The 19,010-nt window shown below is 47.5% G+C and overlaps 2 protein-coding genes across 2 annotated transcripts; one reads left to right on the top strand and one right to left on the bottom strand.

Moving 5' to 3' along the window:
* Window positions 1–3,930: 3,930 nt before the first annotated feature.
* Window positions 3,931–5,508, top strand: LOC118889100 (transcription factor SPT20 homolog; the record flags this gene model as incomplete). Its single annotated transcript, XM_036840746.1, has 1 exon — window positions 3,931–5,508. A coding segment is annotated over exon 1 (1,578 nt), but the record flags the coding sequence as incomplete, so codon positions are not given.
* Window positions 5,509–8,883, bottom strand: LOC118888968 (vegetative cell wall protein gp1-like). Its single transcript, XM_036840490.1, has 3 exons — window positions 8,816–8,883; window positions 5,812–7,025; window positions 5,509–5,609 (listed from the first exon to the last, which is right to left on the bottom strand). The coding sequence occupies exons 1-3, from the start codon at window positions 8,881–8,883 to the stop codon at window positions 5,509–5,511; spliced, it is 1,383 nt and encodes a 460-aa protein (XP_036696385.1).
* Window positions 8,884–19,010: the final 10,127 nt, after the last annotated feature.

The raw sequence follows: 19,010 nt of genomic DNA, 5'->3' as shown, positions 1-19,010 counted from the left end.
GCCACACTCTCCACTGTTGGCATTGTGGGCTGTAGTAGCTGACGAAAACCTCACATGGAATCGCCCAGTTCACTCGGATGGAGTACAGTTTCACTTCTCCACACGCCCAGATATATTACGGAGCACACTCTCTCCATCACCAAGAGTGAGTGGCCGCATTCTTCCATGGCTCTTCAGCCACAGGTGTAGCCGATGCTGCCGGGGCCCTGCCCATCTCCCCGGGGTACTTGCCATCCTGTACACGAGGACTGAGTGTTACTGCAAGCACTCCTGACGCTCTCTCTGAGGGCATCCAGGCCACAGGAGCGTGAGTGGCTCTCACATGTGGCAACCCAGAGTGACGGGAAATAATGCCCTCAGGACTGTCGTCAGTCAGGTGAGAGAGAGGAGTGGATGGAGAAACAGCCCAGCTTCCTTGCCTCTAGGGTGGAACCACCTGAGCTTGTCCTGTACTGTCTCCCAAGGGCCCAGCAGGGACCAGTTGTCCACAGCAGGCTTCTGCTCATGACTGGGCCTTTGATCACCTTCTTGCCCATCCCTGACCGAGCTGCCCTTGCCCTGACCAGTGTTTCTCGGGATGAGCTCCCAAATAAACTCCTTGCACTCGGATCCTCTTGTCAGGGTTTGCTTCTGGGGAACCCAACCAAAGGCACAGTCAAGACGACAAGTGAACATCTAGTCCGTCCCATGACAGAGTGGGCAGATACACCTCTCTACTGAGAGAGGGGTACCCGGGGACGCCAGCTTAGGGGCTGCATTTGGATCAAGCTCATGGTTTACAGAGCAGGGTAGTGGAGGGGTTCCGAACCAGGGGGATGATTTTGCCCCCGCAAGGCCTGTTGGGCCATATCTAGAGCCATTCTGGGTTATCACAACGGGGGACGAGTGCTGCTGGCGTCTAGCGGGTAAGGCCAGGGATGCTGCTAAACATCCTACCGTGCACAGGAAAATGCCCCCTAACAAGTGCCACTAGTGCCAAGGCTCAGGCACCCTGGCGCTCTGCAGCACAGCACTCAGAAGACCCGGCTCGGGACACTTTTCTCACCTCTAGAAAGGGGATGAAATATTTCTTCACACGAGTCTTGAAGTAAAGTAACTAGAGCAGGGGCTCAATCGTTCCTTCATTCTTGTGCCAACTTTGTGCCAAGGAATGACCAAGTTGGTGAGCAGACAAAGATGGGAAAGGCATCGTGTCTGCCCTCAGAGAATCCAGAGGCTGGGTGTGGAGAACGGTGCAAACACTCGATTCCCTTCCGACGCGAAGCCTGGCTCTGATACGGCGTGTGGTACGTGTGCTTTGGCAGAACAGCAGAGACAAGGAGGCGAGCTCCTTGGAAGTCAGGAAGGGGTGTTTGAGGTGATGGGTGGAGATCGGCAGGTGACTAAGCAGAGAGGGCACAGAGCCCTGAAGGGGTGGGCCTGTCGGTGCCCCGTGACTACGCTCAGAGCACAGAAAGCAAAGGAACGAGAGGAGAGGAAAGAGGTGGGGAGGAGACGGGCGCCGGCTGGTGAGGGGCCTTGTCTGCAGGGCTGGGACAAGGTGAGCCAGCCAGGCATCCAGGGCACCGGCCCTGTTGGGACCTGCACAAGCCGAGGGTGGCTGTCTCCTTCCACCCTACGCCCTAGGCTCCTGGTTGCCTCACCCTAGTCCCAGCCCTCCTCCCCTGTCATGCTGAGAAGCTACGGGGCCTGGTCTGCAGGCTGGGAGCAGCCCCCAGAAATCTTGCACTTCTTTACTTTTTAGAAGGATAACCTGACTCAAACACAGGTCCACTGTGCCACTTCCCCTCCAACAGAGTCTACTTCAGATCCCCAAGAAAGCAGAGCTTTCCCTTTCTAATTAGCCTCTCCACCTAAACGGAATACTGTCCCAGACCGGTACTTTTTCAGACCCAACACACAGCAAATTCCTGAGGACAGAAGGTGAACGGGATCATGGTTGGTGAGAAGCCTGCAAGAGTCTGGCAGGCAGCTAAGTTCACCTGTTCAGGCTGGAAGAACAGGCAGTGCTTTGAGTGAGGGTCAGAGCTCCTGCTCACCTCATTCAGTTGGGCTGGATTACAGTTGGATATTTGGATGACTGGATAGCAAACTATGGTTTAACTATCCAGTCTTACACTTAGCCTAAAGGTGGGCATGTGGAGGGGAAAAGAGAGAGACAGGGAAGGATGCTTAAAAGAGCTAAGAAACTAAACCGATTTCAAGCCCCCCCTGAGGCATCCACAAGTATTCACATTGGCCTTTCACATCCGCGGGTTCCGCATGTGCGGTTTCAACCCACCACGGATCAAATATAATCAGATCTGCAGAGGGAGAACCAGGGATGGGGATACGGAGGGCCTACTGTAAGGACTTGAGCATCTGAGGATTTTAGCATCCTTGAGGCGGGGCGGAGCGGGGCGGGTGGGTGTCCTGGAACCAATCACCCGCTGATACCGAGGGATGACTGTATACATTTGCCCCAAGGCAACTGATATGCCAGGAGAAAATTATTCTTGTCCATTCCTGAACGAGGGACATGTTTAAGGAACTCTTAGTCAAGGAGTTTTTAATCCTATTTCAGTAGACTGTATCTACTGTAATATGTAATTATCATAATTGCTATTGGTTAGAAAAACACATTTATTTTATGGTAGTCTGTAATTCAGGAATTTCACCAGTTTATCTTGGATTCTTCTCATTTGTGACTTCACTATGAATATTGTATCATCATTATGTCTACACCTAAACATCAAGAGATTCTTTAAAAAGAAAAAAAAAAAAACCTGTCCAAAAAGGCTGGCAGATTGCAAGGCAACAATATTAATGGAAAACAATGGCCCATAAATTACCTAGGACTCAATCATACCACTCCAAACCACCACTAGGACTGTAGCTGTGGTCTACAGTTAGAGTAACCATTTAAACTGTACTGCCGTCACCTGGAACAACAGTTCTCAACCCTATCAGATGCAAACCACCTTTTAAAACAAACAATTTAATCCTGAATGTAATTCTTAGACGATATAACATACCTCCCACATACTTTGAAAAAGACTATAAAGCCCTTTCTGAAATACCTAGAGAAATAAAAGGTAAGTACTTCTGTAAAAGAATGTCATGTTACGTGCACATCTCTCTGAAAACCATTAGGCAGGAGATCACTGGAAGAATCAATGAAGAATTCTGATGCTTGCACCACATACAGCGAGCCTCCATGTAGGCAAGAGCTATGTATGGGGACTCTTTGGGTGTGTTAAATTGGCGACGGACACCAGGAGCAGTCCTGCCACCGGGAACAAACAAGACGTTCCAAAAACAGTGAATAATGCTTGCTGAAGTGATCGCCAAGAAATGACCACCTTTCATGACCTTCCCGGCAACTGCAGTACCACGAAAATTGGTGTGTATTAAAGCCGCACCAAAAAATGATCGATTTTTTGGTTGCCTGCTTGTGCTTTTCAAGGTTCCAAGAAAAGAAAGGGTGGCGAAGCCCAGCCCTTGGTGGAAGTGCGGGCCCGAGAACCAGAAGTGAGGGGGGGCGGGCCTGCGCCCAACAGGCAATAGAAGGATGAGGCCTGAGCCTACGATCTGCGCAGGCGCACACGCGGATGCGCGCGCCTGCGGGGAGGACGTGCGGGGCGGGGTGGGGGGGGCGGGAAACGCTTGCATTCACATCCGGGCCATCCGCTGCAGCGCGAGGCGAGCGAGATCCAGCGCGGTGGCCGCTCGAACACCGTTAGGTCTTTCCCTAAACGCAGGTACTTTGCGGGCTGCTTCTTCGGGGGCGGGTGTCTTGGTGTCCTTTTTGAGGTGAGGCTGGTCGCGCCACTGTGGAGTGGCCGCGTTTGCAAGAATGCTCGTCGATACTGCAGACAGGGTTTTCACCCGGTTCATCCGCTCACTTAGGTTTTCTCTTCTCTTAGGGCCCCCATTTTGTTTTGTACCGCAATGCAGCAGGCTCTAGAAAGAGCTTTGGATCGTGCGGAGTATGTCATTGCAAGTGCCCAACAGAGACCTCCGGAAAGGAAATACCCATCTAATGGGGAGAAGTCTCTCTATGAAAAACTTTATGACATTTATGTTGAAGAATGTGAAAAGGAGCCTGAGGTTACGGAGGAATTAAGAAGCAATGTGAACCTGTTAGAGAAGCTTCTTAGGAGAGAGTCGTTGCCGTGTTTGGTGGTCAACCTGTACCCAGGAAAAGAGGGCTATTCGCTGATGCTCAAGGGGGAACATGGATCATCTGCAGAGACCATTCGACTGCCCTATGAAGAAGGGGAATTGCTCGAATACTTGGATGCAGAAGAATTACCTCCTGTTTTGGTGGATTTCCTGGAAAAGTCTCAGGTTAACGTTTTTCATCGTGGGTGTGTCATAGCAGAAATACGGGACTACAGGCAGTCCAGCGGCAGGGAACCTCCCCATTACCAAAGCAGGCATATTCTCTTACGTCCCACGATGCAGACTTTAGCCTGCGATGTAGAGGCCATAGCCAGCGATAACCAGAATTGGACCCAGGAGGACAAACTTTTGCTTGAGAGCCAACTGATCTTAGCTACAGCTGAACCACTGTGTCTAGACCCTTCTATATCAGTGGTCTGCACTGAAAACAGACTGCTCTATAACAAACAAAAGCTGAACACTCTTCCCATGAAAAGGAACTTCAAGAGGCATTCTATGGCCTCTCTGAATCGGCAGCAGGAGCTGTCTCGTCCACCTCCTCCTGAGCTAAGAGCCCTGACTTCCTGCAAAAGAATAAGAGAAAGTAAAACAGGTGGGAATTCCGGCCTCAAAACTTTTAAAGCAGGAAGTTGTGTAGATACGTGGAAACAGAGACCCTGTGACTTGGCCGTACCTTCTCAAGTGGACGTGGAGAAATATGCTAAAGGGAAAAAGTCTGTCGGATACGATGATTCACAACCAACAGTCTGGCCCGTGCATGAGGTACAAGGTGGTCTTGGATTTGGATGTGAGGCTGGCTACCAGTCCCAGGCAACAAGGCTGACCGTCAGGCAGCTGACTGATAATTCACTTGCCTCTGGAAAAGGGTCCGGTAAAGAAGCCACGTGGGAGAGACAGCTGTCTCCCCCCCACCCCTCCGCAGATGGCCATCCCTGCAGTTTCCTGCCCAGGCCAAAGACTGATGCTGGGAGAGTGGTCAGTCGGCCCGAGGAGTCGGTCCAGAAGAGCACCCAGTGTCCAGTGCAGATGTCACACAGCTCCAGTGGCTCCGCCGGTCTCGGGCAACCTTCTCCAGGGAAAGAACCAGAGCAGCCTAAGACTGGGTGGGTTCAGTCTTCAGTGCCCGGCAGAGGAGCCAAACATCCAGCTCCACCCATGAGACTTCCTGGGCGCTCAGGAAGGAGCTCCTGGGGTGACAGCCTCAGTTCACAGCAGGCAGGGAGCTCTCAGCCATGTCCACCTCCTGGCCCTGCTCCTAAGCCACCAGGTCTTTCCCAGAAATCCTCTGTGGAGCTGAGCCCGGTTAGCACGCTTCCTGCCACCGCCCTGTCCACTGCGGGCTCATCACGGACGACCCCGGATGCCCGGGTCACGGTCACGTCCGTTGGCGTGGAGGTCACCAGAGTAGTGGGCCCCAGTCGCAGAGGCCAGGCCTCGGGGAGAGGCTGTGCCACCAGGGCCCCAGCTCCCGGGGGGATGCAGCCGGGCCACCTGCCCGCAGGAGCTCCGCCGCCGCCGCCACCTCCTCCTCCTCCTCCTCCGCCTCCTCCTCCTCCTCCTCCGCCTCCTCCTCCTCCGGTAGAGGTTCAGATATTTTTGAAAGACGCTTCGGGTCTCGGGCCCTTTGCTGTGGTGCAGCTGCCCCACGGTTTTCTCCTGGGGAGAAGCCAGCAGCGGGCCCCGCAGCCGCGCCTCTCCCAGCTGCTTCCCAAGCGGCCCCCGCAGTGGCCCTGCGCCCCGCCTCCTCGGCTGCCGGCATCCCAAGGTCTGGGGGCACGGGGTCCGGGGGCACGGGGTCCGGTGGTACGGGGTCCAGGGACACAGGGTCCGGGGGTACAGGGTCCGGGGGCACAGGTTCCGGGGGTACAGGGTGCAGGGGTACAGGGTCCGGGGGCACAGGGTGCAGGGGTACAGGGTCCTGGGTCACAGGGTGCAGGGGTACAGTGTCTGGGGGTACAGGGTCCGGGGGTACGGGGTCCGGGGGTACAGGGTCCAGGGACACACGGTCCGGGGGTACGGGGTCCGGGGGCACGGGGTCCAGGGGTACAGGGTCCGGGGGCACAGGGTCCGGGGGTACAGGGTGCAGGGGTACAGGGTCCGGGGGCACAGGGTGCAGGGGTACAGGGTCCGGGGGTACAGGGTCCGGGGTCACAGGGTGCAGGGGTACAGTGTCTGGGGGTACAGGGTCCGGGGGTACGGGGTCCGGGGGTACAGGGTCCAGGGACACACGGTCCGGGGGTACGGGGTCCGGGGGTACGGGGTCCAGGGACACAGGGTCCGGGGGTCCGGGGTCCGGGGGCACGGGGTCCAGGGGCACAGGGTCCGGGGGCACGGGGTCCGGGGGTACAGGGTGCAGGGGTACAGGGTCCGGGGGTACAGGGTCTGGGGGCACAGGGTGCAGGGGTACAGGGTCTGGGGGTACAGGGTCCGGGGGTACGGGGTCCGGGGGTACAGGGTCCAGGGACACACGGTCCGGGGGTACGGGGTCCAGGCGTATGGGGTCCGGGGGCACAGGGTCCAGGGGTACGGGGTCCGGGGGTACAGGGTCCAGGGACACACGGTCCGGGGGTACGGGGTCCAGGCGTATGGGGTCCGGGGGCACAGGGTCCAGGGGTACAGGGTCCGGGGGCACAGGGTGTGGGGGTATGGGGTCCAGGCGTATGGGGTCCAGGGGTCCAGGGTCCGGGGTCACAGGGTCCAGGGGTACAGGGTCTGGGGGTACAGGGTCCGGGGGCACAGGGTGCGGGGATACGGGGTCCGGGGGCACAGGGTCCGGGGGTACAGGGTGTGGGGTTACGGGGTCCGGGGGCACCGGGTCCGGGGGCACAGGCTTCAGGTTCACAGGGCGCCGCCGTTTCCAACTGGGTCGTGCGTGCCCAGCAAGCCTTGGTCGTTCACCTCAGTGAAGTGGGCGGATTCCTGCCGCCCCAGGTGCCCTTGTTGTCCCCGCCGGCCTCTGGCTGGAGCCGCCCCGGGCTGAGCCCCCTGCAGCAGAGGGGCCGGGCCTCCGCGGCCCCGCCGCCGCAGGTGCACTGCACCGTGCACGGCGCCGACTTGCCGCCCCCTCGGGGCCCGCAGCCCAGCAGCCAGGCCGCGGGGACCGCGGATAGAGGCCCGCCAGCCGCTCCCAAGCCCTGAGGCCTGGCTGATTTCCTCTCTTTTTGAAAACACAAGAGCAGCGACCGAATGCATTGCGAGTTTCACCCGCATTTGGGGGTTTTTTAATGTGTCGCTCTTTTACGTTGTTAGACGTACAGACTTTCTGCAGAGGCACAAGCCCGTGATTTTTACATAGAGATGGGGAAGTGCTTTACTAAACTGGCATGGTTTCGCCGAAGCCATCGCTTGGGCGGTGGCTGTTGACAGTTGTTTTTATTGCGATGTTCTCAAGTGTATCCAGATCCAAACTAGGGTCAGTTTAAACTCCTGAAGCCTGTAATTTCTCTCAAGCAATAAAACTGCAACACCAGTAAAGTCAAAATTAGTATTATTCTAACAAGATGTGACTAACACATAACTGTCGCAGCTTCACCCTTTTACGTGTACAGCTCAGTAGTGTTAAGTGGACTTTTGTCGTTGCTGTACAACAGATCTCTAGGGTTGTTTTCTTCTTGCAGAAGTGAAGCTGTATCCCCGTGAGCACCAGCTCCCTGTTTCCCTCGCCCCCAGCCCTGGCCCCCACCCCTCTATTTTCTGTGTCTCTGAGTGTGACTGCTTTAGATACTTCGTAGAGGTGGGATCGCACAGGATTTGTCTTTCGTGACGGGCTCATTTCACTTAACGTCCTGTCCTCGAGGTCCATCCATGTTAGCGTGCCACAGGAAGGTTGTAGCTGTTGACAAGTGCTTTCAGTGTACATGAGATATACTGAAGCGGCCTATGAAGTATTAGAAACGTCCTTCGGAAGAGAGTGCACTTTCCTATTTGTTTATTTAGTTTAAAAGCTTTTTGCACCAGTGTATGAAATGCAATTTTTATACATTTGGTTTGGGAAAAAAACAAAAACAAGCTAACGCTACCAAAAATTGATGCTTGTCATCTTGATATTGAGGCCATGGGATACCTCCAAGTGCGCAGCATGCTTTAGGGGCACTTGCTTGCGTGGATGTCCCCAGCCCTTTAAAAGGTGCCCCTCCCCTCCCCCCCCCCCCCCAGCCCAGCTCTTCTCCTCTAGGCTGCAGTCACTGGCCTTGAAAGGGCACTTCTGGGATGTTGTCTTCTCTCTTTATAAAACCATTTACATTTTTGAGGACCCAGGGTTATTTGCAGAAGGTAAATATCTAAACATCTGGAAATGAGTTTGTTTTTCAAGTGTTTTCAACTTTGGTACGTTCTGAAGTGGAGTCCCTCTCCCCCGCGTTCCTTCTTTTCCCTTCCCTTGCTGAGTGATCACCAACTGGTCAGCTGTCCCTGCTTCCTCATCTCTTTTTACCTTCTTTCTTGTTTCAGTGGGGCTCAGAAGACCCCTGAAGTTTTCTGTTTTCTTTTTCCGTTTCTTATTGTGGTATAATTTACATAAGAATCAACCATTTTAAAGTGTACAATTCATTGGCATTTACTGCATTTAGAATGTTGTGGGACCACAGCCTCTGTCTGCTTCCAAAACATTTTCATCGCCCAAGAGAAATCTCTGTACCCATTCAGCACTCACTTCCCAGCTTCCTCTCCCCCAGCCCAGGAAACCACCAATTTGCGTTCTGTCTCTACGGACTCCCCCATCTCGATTTTTCCTAAAAATGGAATCAGAGACTATGTGACCTCTTCTGTCTGGCCCCTTTCACTTGGCATAATGTTTTCGAGGTTCATCCACATCGTAACACGTATTGGTACTTCATTCCTTTTTAGGGCTGAATAACATTCCCTGGCTTGTGTACGCCACATTTTGTTTATCCATCATCTGTTGATGTACATTTGAGTTGGTCCCACCTTTTGCCATTGTGTATAGTGTGGCTATGAACAGTTGTGTACAAGTATCTGAAGGCCTCTCGTATTTTGTTCTTACAACTTTGAAGGACAACCTGTGTATATAAAAGTATTTTTTCCAAGTACACATGTACGTTTCCCTGCCTTTTGCCCCAACCAAAAAAAGGAAGTTTGGCAGTTCCAAAAGAGATGAGTGAAGAGGCAGGTAACCGGTGATTCTTAGTGCATTAACCCGGCTGCACTAACGTGCTACCGATCCTGTTAAGGGAAGATTTGGTCAGCTTGAAGCCAACATCGCAGATATGCCAGCGGAGTGACACTGAGCCCAGTAGAGCTTTATGTAGCCCACCCTGGACATCTTTAGGAAGGGTGCCTGCACTTTGAAGAAGCGACCAATTGCAAAGAAGAGTTTATACTCAGCCTTGGGAGCCAACCAGACAAGTGAACTCTGAATCTCACTAGGTTTTGTGTACCTTCTCCGTTTTTGTGCTCACTCTCATCCTTTCAAGTACGACTGCACGGAGAGACCAGCTGACGTTGTGCTCCCTTCCCAGGCAAGCAAATAAATGCAGCTTTGTTTCAGATTACCATTTGTCAGTCTTCATTTCCTCCTAATAATCCTCACCAAGGTTTGTAATTGAAGCAACTGCCTCACTGATGAAGAAGAAAGAGTATACCCCTAGAAATACAATCCCAGAGTCTGTATTCATTCAAACACCTGTAAAGGGAGGACTTCCCTCGTGCCTTGTACTGTGTGAGGCCTTAGGTGGGATGCGGAGAATACAGATACCAAAGAAAAGTAAAATACCTCTTCACAACCTAGATTTCATTCAAAATTCACGTAATTTTATCCTTCAGCAATTTAAGGTAAATTCCCTGTAGGATAAAGTCTCAGTAGAATAATGAATGTTACATATCTGAAGATGAGTACACAACAGAATGGGAAATAGCAGAAGACTCAAGATTTTAGTGGCTTACCACCCTGCCACAAGTCAGAGGTCAGGACACAGACCAAGGAGATGGTGGAAATAGGACTCCAGAGAGAAAATATTGCCCAGCTCATGAAGTCCAGGTATGTGTATCTGCACAGAGAATTTGTACTTGTTTATAAATGATAAGTTAAAAAATCTATCATTCCATTCTAGATTGCTATTTTGAGAAAATCTTGGGGAAAATACCCCTAAGAAACTTTTGTTTATTTCTTTAAAGTGACAGAAACATGTTAGGTTCCTTGCTAGACAGACCATCTCCAACATCCTGTTCTTACTTCTGCCACCTCTCAACAGATACCGATATTGTCTTTGGTTTTTGTTGTGTGTTGCTTCCTGAAATAGCACCACGACCACCTACCTGTTCCTTAGAGAAAACTGAGTTCATTCTTTCTGGCAAGGGAGAGGACAACCTTGACAGAGTCTTAGTAGTGTTTTAGATAGTTAAATGTCTTTTTCCATAAAGTCTAATAAAATAACCCTTCATCTCAAGTACTTCAGTATTTGACCTGCAGGGAAAATGTAAAACTTAGCTGCTTTAATTGCATTTTGAAAAACACTTAGGCTCTAAAATACAGGATTTTTCCATCTGTTCTCACTTCCTGCTGGGCATTATTCTGTTTTTGCATGTTTTAATTCACTCAGTCCTTGCAAGGACCATGGAAGGAAGGTACAGTTATAGATGAGGAAACAAGGCATTGGGCACTTAAATAATTTGCTCAAGGTCACCCAGCTATGAACTATCAGAGCCCAGATTCGGATCCAAGCCTCCTGGGGTCAGAGACTATGTCCTTTACCACACTACCCTCTCCACTGCCTCACTGAGGGCAAGACATAGACCTGTCCCCAGTGGACTCATCATATGATCGGAAAGACCTCAAGATGTATGGATGAAATGACAGATTACAATCCGTCAGTTAGCCACATCTTGGTGTTTGAGAGGAGCTAATAACTGACATCTTTGCCACAGTTTGGAACCATTTGACAGAGATTCAGGACTCAGACAGCTGAACGTCAATATATTCTCTTTATACGTTCTGCTCATATATTCAAGGACACAATTTAGATCTGGACCAAGCAGGTTTTCTAATAGCTGCACCCTGTATTAGGGAGATTCTTCCACTCGCTCACAGGCAGGGCTAGAGAACTACAGAGCCCTCCCTGTGGGTCTGGCTCTCTTACAGGGGGAATTGAGGGGGCAGAGCAAGGCCAATTTTACTTTACTGAAGAGCTTCTTAATCCTTGGATGATGGGCCTATGGCATTTGGTGAAGGCTATGGATCCTTTCTCAGAATGACATTTTTATGTGCATAAAGTAAAATATATGGCATTACAAAGGAAGCCCATTACACTAAAATAAAACCCTGAAGGTATAAACTTATGATAAATAATAAATATGCTTCTTTGTTAATGCATTAAATAATAAGATGTAGCAGAGGAACTAATAATTACTATAATTTCAAAGCAGTGCTGAGCATGAATGATATTTTGAGGTACCTGCAATAAGTGGGATATGTGAAAACATCTGTGATTTCTATTCAATACAAATTCATAGACATTGTTAATACTACTGTGGTTTGTTATCTATATTCATTTGTAGGAAATAATATATTTCACTTAGAGATCAGAGAATGTAAGCATATAAAGCATTTTCTTTTCTCATTAAGTTCATGGATCCCCTAAAAGTGTCCATGAGCCCCAGGTTAAGAATACTTGCTCTAATTGAAGGTCGTCCTCCCCCAGAAAAAGAAGTAGGTAATAAGCATCATCTCCAGCAGTATATGCTATATGAACAAGCCTGCCTGTGATCAAGTTTGCTCCCACTGTACATAGTGACCAGATTATTGAATGCTTATCACAGCAGCTTGGAAAGGAGTTGCTTACAAGGTGTACATTATTCATTTAATCCTCAAAATGACCCTATTGGTAGTTAATGTTGTTAACTCCATTTTCAAGGGAGGAAATTGAGGTTAATGTAATTTGTCAAAGTTCGCACATCTGAGGAGGGGTAAGCATTTGAATCTAGGTAGTCTGGCTCCAGAACCCACAGTCTTAACCACTAAACTGAACCTGCTCAGTAAGTTTAGAGGGCTACTCTAAGAATACCTGGGGCTAAGTATAACTGTCATTTATAAAGTTATTTTCCTAGAAAAAAATTTTAATAAATCATTGGAAGACAACCCTTCTGTAGACTAGGGCTTCTTCCATATAGAGATCAGGAATTACTGAACACCCTGTAGTTGCCAGTTATCCACTGTATCGAATAAGCATTATCCCGAAGTGACCTTATTTTGGCTGCCTGGACCACAAATCGGCTGGGGCTGGAGCAGAGTGGAGAGCGGGGCTTCCACTGAATTCAGCTTCCTGACGGGAGGGCACGTCACTTCTAATGAGCTCTGTCGAGAACTCTGAAGGGTCTGAGACTCTATGCTGCTTGAAAACTAACAAGTTAGCCTTAATTTCATGGATGCTGGCAGAAGACAAGAATACTGGGTCAGAGACAAAGGACTTCATTACCCATAGCACAACAGGCAGCATGCATTTCATGTGTGCGTTGGTTCCCTTGCCCACCCAAGTCCCATGGGGACAACAGAGAGGTGGGCCCGAGTGAATACTGCACATGCAGTAGATGTCTGTCACAAGGGAAGAACCCAAGCTTAGGAAATAACAATATGTGTAAAGGGGCTGCAAACAAACCTGCCTAATTTTTGCTCTAGAGAAAGACATTATCTTTATTATGACAGTCAAGAAACAAATTTGTCTTTGGCTCCATTAGGGAGATACTATCTCTATTTCCTCTGGCTGTTTGCCATACAAACTTCCTGGAAAGTTAGTCCAGAATAAAGGCTATCAGTGTCTCTGCTCACAAGACATGCAGAAACAAGGGAAACATGGAGAACTGTCCCCCACCAGACTTCAGGTGCTGGCAACTGGAATTCCCAGACAACTCCTTTAAGTGGCTAGTGTCCAACTCCAGATGGCAACACTCAAGCAGTTTGTGTGTCCCTTCATTGATAAAGTTGTTTTCTCATGCTCTTTCTATAAAAGGAGAACAGTAAGGGTGCAGGTCCCTCTACCAGAATGCGAACCCACGCTATGTATCCAGGGGGGTGTGGTGGCACTGGCCTCTTCTCAAATGAATGATGGAAGGAAGGGGACCTGTGCCTTCTCTTCTCTTGCTACCCTGCCCTTTTAAGTTTTCCTTTCCCCCAATAAAGCTGATGACTCAATTCATTCCAGGCCCTGGTGCATAACATGTGATACCCAAATGGTCTCAGTACAGTAGATAAAGAAAAGTAACAGACAACTAAGAGTTCCCAGCAGCCAGAAGGAGGAACATAAAACAGAACAGGCACCCAGCAAAACAGAATTGCTAGAGGAGGACAGATGACAACTTTTAAAAAATCACAGGGCTTCCCTGGTGGCACAGTGGTTAAGAATCTGCCTGCCATTGCAGGGGACACGGGTTCGAGCCCTGGTCTGGGAAGATCCCACATGCCGCAGAGCGACTAAGCCCGTGCGCCACAACTACTGAGCCTGCACTCTAGAGCCCGCGAGTCACCACTACTGAGCCCACGTGCCACAACTACTGAAGCCCACGCGCCTAGAGCCTGTGCTCTGCAACAAGAGAAGCCACCGCAATGAAAGCCCTCGCACCACAATGAAGAGTAGCCCCCACTCGCAGCAACTAGAGAAAGCTCATGCGCAGCAACGGAGACCCAACACAGCCAAAAATAAATACATAAAATAAATTTATAAAAAAGAAAAAAAACAAGAAGAAGGGGATCCCCCAGGGATCCTTTAAAAAAACATCACAAACTTTCTGTAAATGGATGCTATGGCTTTAAACTTAAAAATACATTAGTTGGGGACTTCCCTGGTGGTCCAGTGGTAAAGAACCTGCCGTCCAATGCAGGGGACGTGGGTTTGATCCCTGGTCGGGGAACTAAGATCCCACATGCCGCAGGGCAACTAAGCCTGCGTGCCACAACTACTGAGCTCACGTGTCTCAACTAGAGAGCCCATGTACCACAACTAGAGAGAAGCCCATGCGCCACAATGAAGAGCCTACACCACAACAAAAGATCCCACATGCCTCAACTAAGATCTGACACAGCCAAAAAAAATAAAATAAATAAATAAATAATACATTAGTTGAAAATACCGTATATTAACACATGTATGTGGAATCTAGAAAAATGGTACAGATGAACCTGTTTGCAAGGCAGAAATAGAGACACAGACATAGAGAACAAATGTATGGACACCAAGGGGGGAAAGGAGGGGTGGGATGAATTGCGAGGTTGGGACTGACATATATACACTAATATGTAACAAATAGGCAACTAATGAGAACCTGCTGTATAGCACAGGGGGCTCAGTGCTCTGTGATGACCTAAATGGAAAGGAAATCCAAAAAAGAGGGGATATATGCGTACATAGAGCTGAATCACTTTGCTGTACAGCAGAAACTAACACAACATTGTAAAACAACTATACCCCAATTAAAAAAAAAAAAAAACATTAGTTGAATTTAGGGAGAGGATAGCTACTGTTGTGGCCGGAGTTAGTAACCTGGGTGAAGGGGAAGAAAAATCTCAAGGCATGATGTCTCAAAAATATAAAAAGATGGAACTTATAGAAAAAAAAGAGACTTGGAGGATAGATCTAGGAGACATAACAAGCAAAAATAGGAGAACAAGGAACCGATGGAGGTAAAGTATGATTAAGCAAGTAATAAATGCAATTTTCCCTGAACAAAACAAAGGCCCAAGTTTACAGACTCAAAAAGTACACCAACTTCCCAGTAGGTGCCATGAGAGTCATAGTAGATAATCTACCCATTATAGTAGATTAAATTATTGTTCAACAAGTATTGATTCCCTCCCCTTTAACATGGAGCAAATTGCACTTCCCTTTTTTCTTTAATAAATTTATTTAATTAATTTATTTATTTTTGGCTGCATTGGGTCTTCGTTGCTGCGTGCAGGCTTTCTGTAGTTGCAGTGAGCAGGGGCCATTCTTCGTTGCAGTGCATGGGCTTCTCATTGCAGTGGCTTCTCTTGTTGCAGAGCACAGGCTCTAGGCGCGCAGGCTTCAGTAGTTGTGGCACGTGGGCTCAGTAGTTGTGGCTCGTGGGCTCATTAGTTGTGGCTCATGGGCTCAGTAGTTGTGGCTCGTGGACTCTAGAGCGCAGGCTCAGTAGCTGTGGCGCACGGGCTTAGTTGCTCCGCAGCATGTGGGATCTTCCCGGACCAGGGCTCGAACCCATATCCCCTGCACTGGCAGGCAGATTGTTAACCACTGCACCACCAGGGAAGCCCCATACTTCCCTAACTCTTGACTTTGAGTTTTATCACGTGACTCACTTTGGCCAATGGACTATTAATGGATATGATACAAGAAGAAACTTGAAATATACCTGCATAGTGGGTTCACCATCCTGTGCTTCTGCTTTCTGCCCTGAGAAGAGCATGCTTTGGGAGGCTCTTGATCCAAGGAGGATGAGAAATACATCAAGCAGACCTGGACCCAACTTGGACCTTAGAGTCAAGCCCAGCATAGATTTGTAGATGTGTGAGTGACCAATAAATGCTTATTGTTTAATGCCAATGAACTTTTTGTGGTAGTTTGTTACATAGCCTTACTGTGGCCATAGCTGATAGGCCTAATTTTACTTAGGCATATCCTGGTAAAATTATAAATCTCAATAATTAAAAATAAATCTTAAGTTTCTAGTCAGAATAAGTTGTCTACAAATAAAAAGTAAGATAAGTATTAGGCTTTTCTTATATAACACTGGAAGTCCTGGAAGCTAGAAGATGTTGAAAAAACAACTAGGAGACTACTGAAAGTAAAGGACTACAACCCAAGAATCCCATACCCAGCCAGTATTTTATTCATCCATCCCAGCAAAAAAAATTTTTTTTAATTTTTTAGGAATTAAAAAAATTGAACAACCACATGCTCTATTCGAGAAAAATCATTCTAACTACTCAGCCATAAAAAAAGAATGAAATAATGCCATTTGCAGCAAGATGAATGGACCTAGAGATTATCATACTGAGTGAAGTAAGTCAGACAGAGAAAGACAAATATCATATGATATCACTTATATGTGGAATCTAAAAAAAGAGGGACTTCCCTGGTGGTCCAGTGGCTAAGACTCCGTGCTTCCACTGCAGGGGGCACTAAGATCTGACATGCCGCGTGGTGTGGCCAAAAATAAATAAATAAATAAATAAAATAAAAAATAAAAAATGGTATAAATGAACTTATTTACAAAACAGAAACAGGCTCACAGACATAGAAAACAAACTTATGGTTACCAAAGGGGAAAGGGGGTGGGGGAGGAATAAATTAGGAATTTGGGACTAGCAGATACAAACTACTACATATAAAATAGATAAACAACAAGGACCTATTGTATAGCACAGGGAACTATATTCAATATCTTGTAATAACCTATGAGGGAAAAGAATCTGAAAAAGAAGGGGTGTGTATGTGTGTGTGTGTGTATACATATCTGAACCACTTTGCTGTACACCTGAAACACTGTAACTCAACTATACTTCAATTAAAAAAAAAATCATTCTAACCAAACAATAAATGAACAAAAACAGAGGCCTCACATACTAAAGTTTAAATTAAATGGATAATAATTGGATTTCTAAAAATAAGTAATATGTAGTTTAATCTAAACCAATCATAAACAAATGTCTTGGAATATGTAATGTGAGTATTAGATAAGGATTCTTAAAATGAAAGAGGTTGCTGCAAAGGCAATTTTAATAATAATTTAGAACTAAACTATTTCAGAAAAACCTAGACATTGGATGTGGTGAGCATGGAGGTAGAGTGAAAAAAGAGCATTTGAAATTTCTCAGAGAAGGAAGGGGAAGAGAAATTAAAATAGCCTAACAATATCGTCTTATTGGGGTAGGGGAGTCAGGGAAAGATAGACTGCCTTGGTGAGAAAAATAGTTGAGGGGTCTTGTTTTCAAGTAATGGTAACAAAACATGTAATTGATTAAGAACACTAGAGAATAACAAGTTGCCATTAAAAGAATGGAAAAGTACAATGGAATGTCCAAATTAACAAGGGCAAAAAATAGAATGGAGAGCAACTTAATAAAACCGGAAAGAAAAGAAATAGTAAAAAGAAGAACTATCAAAGTCAAATGATATAGCATAAATGCAACACAGAAGGAATAAAACCAAGTATACCAGTCGTTTCAGTAAATGCAAACGGACTTAATTCTATGAAAAGACTGAAAATGTCAAAATGAGTTTTAAAAAACGAAACCAAACCCAGCTATATGATAAGTTATAAGAAAAAGAGAGAGAGAGAGATAGCAAGGCCAATGCCATAAAAAACAGAAATGGCAACATTATGATCAGGAAAGGAGGAGCTGAAGATGAAAGAACCTGCGAGAGACTGAAGAGGGACATTGTGGAACAACAGAAGGCACAGTTTAAGAAGCAAGTGTCAAAAACTTGTATGTTCCAAGCAACACAGACGCTCAATACATAAAGAAGAAAGCCTAGGACTGAGTATCGAAAGATACCCACATTTACAGGTTGGGAAAAGAGTAAGCTGGGGACTTCCCTGGTGGTCCAATGGGTAAGACTCCACGCTTCCACTGCAAGGGGCATGGGTTCGATCCCTGGTCAGGGAACTAAGATCCCACATGCTGCATGGTGCAGTCAAAAAAAATTAAAAATAAATAAAAAGAATAAGCTGGAATGGGAGGCTGAGAAGGAGTGACCAAGAAAGGAGAGGAAGAGCAGGAAGGTGGGTGATGTAATTTCTTGAGGTCTCAACCTACATACAGGTAAAGGCAACCCCAGCCACAGCGGTCAGACAGCCTCTCCACCCGGCACCAGCTCCAGGGTCAGAGAAGACAGAACCTGGAGGACAACATTCCCTTCCCTGCAGGCAGCCTGAAGGAGACGCAGGCCTTTTCACACAACCCTCCATTCTCCCGCATCTGCAATTTGTAACAGATTGTAACAGAGGTGCACAGTGCAGAATTAGGTTCTTTTATCTAAATGGGAGTTTTGTAGGCTTGGGGTGTTGTTAAGAAAGGAGCAGCTGCCCAATGTATGGGTGACATTGTGGAACACAGCAGTGGTGGAAATAAAAAGAGGGTGCCCATTATTTCCAATTAAAAGATCCATTTAACTTCCTGAGACTTAAAAAGTCAGTCCATGTTAAGACAATGTACTGTTTCTGACCCACTAAAAATCCCCTTTTCTCTTCTGTTGACTAATCAGGAGTCTATATTTACTGTCAAGTTTTAGCAATAGTTTTAGGGAATTTTTTTCTAATATCTATAGGAAATACAACTGGTTAATATTGGCAAATACAGGTCCCATTTCTGTGCCATAAGCTGTGCAGAGCTTTCATTTTTCAGTGATGAGAATGTGTGGCAACCAATAAATTTTCAAAACACTCTCATTATGCATATTGACCGCCCTTCTCAACACACATACACAGGCTCTCTTTTTTCTGGAACAGGCAGTAAATTATGAAAGAAAAATAACACACTGCACAAAATACAGATACGATGCCACTTACCTGGGATTTCTACCTCTTCCTAGCCTTCAGGGTGATGCTGGCATTTTCAATGTGTAGGGAATTGGGGCAGGAGGATAAAATGTAGCTGGCCTGATTTGAACAGGGAAAGGGAAGTGAAAGAACAGCTGATGTCCCAAACACTTCTTCCCCTGGTGGGGGGATTGGGGAGCTATTATTAAAGGGTATAAACTTGTAACTAGTAGATAAATAAGTCCTGGAGATCTAATGCATGGCATAGTGATTACAGACAACAGTACTGTATTATATACTTCAAGGTTGCTAAGAGACTAGATCTTAAATGTTCTCACCACAAAAAAGAAATCTAATTATGTGACGTGATAGAGGTGTGAGCT

Source organism: Balaenoptera musculus, chromosome X, assembly GCF_009873245.2.
Source record: "Balaenoptera musculus isolate JJ_BM4_2016_0621 chromosome X, mBalMus1.pri.v3, whole genome shotgun sequence".
NCBI classification, from domain to species: domain Eukaryota; kingdom Metazoa; phylum Chordata; class Mammalia; order Artiodactyla; family Balaenopteridae; genus Balaenoptera; species Balaenoptera musculus.
The sequence above is the reverse complement of the archived record's forward strand: the minus strand, read 5'-3'. Positions and strand labels throughout refer to the sequence as shown.

Excerpts from the sequence above, each read along its gene's own strand:
- LOC118888968 (XM_036840490.1), bottom strand. The coding sequence starts at position 8,883 with ATGGGGGAGTCCGTAGAGACAGAACGCAAATTGGTGGTTTCCTGGGCT. Across the intron at positions 7,026-8,815 it reads GGGGGAGAGGAAGCTGGGAA|TTGGAAACGGCGGCGCCCTG; the intron begins GTGAGTGCTGAA and ends CGCACGACCCAG. Across the intron at positions 5,610-5,811 it reads CTTCTCCCCAGGAGAAAACC|CCTCTCCCCGAGGCCTGGCC; the intron begins GTGGGGCAGCTG and ends CTGGTGGCACAG.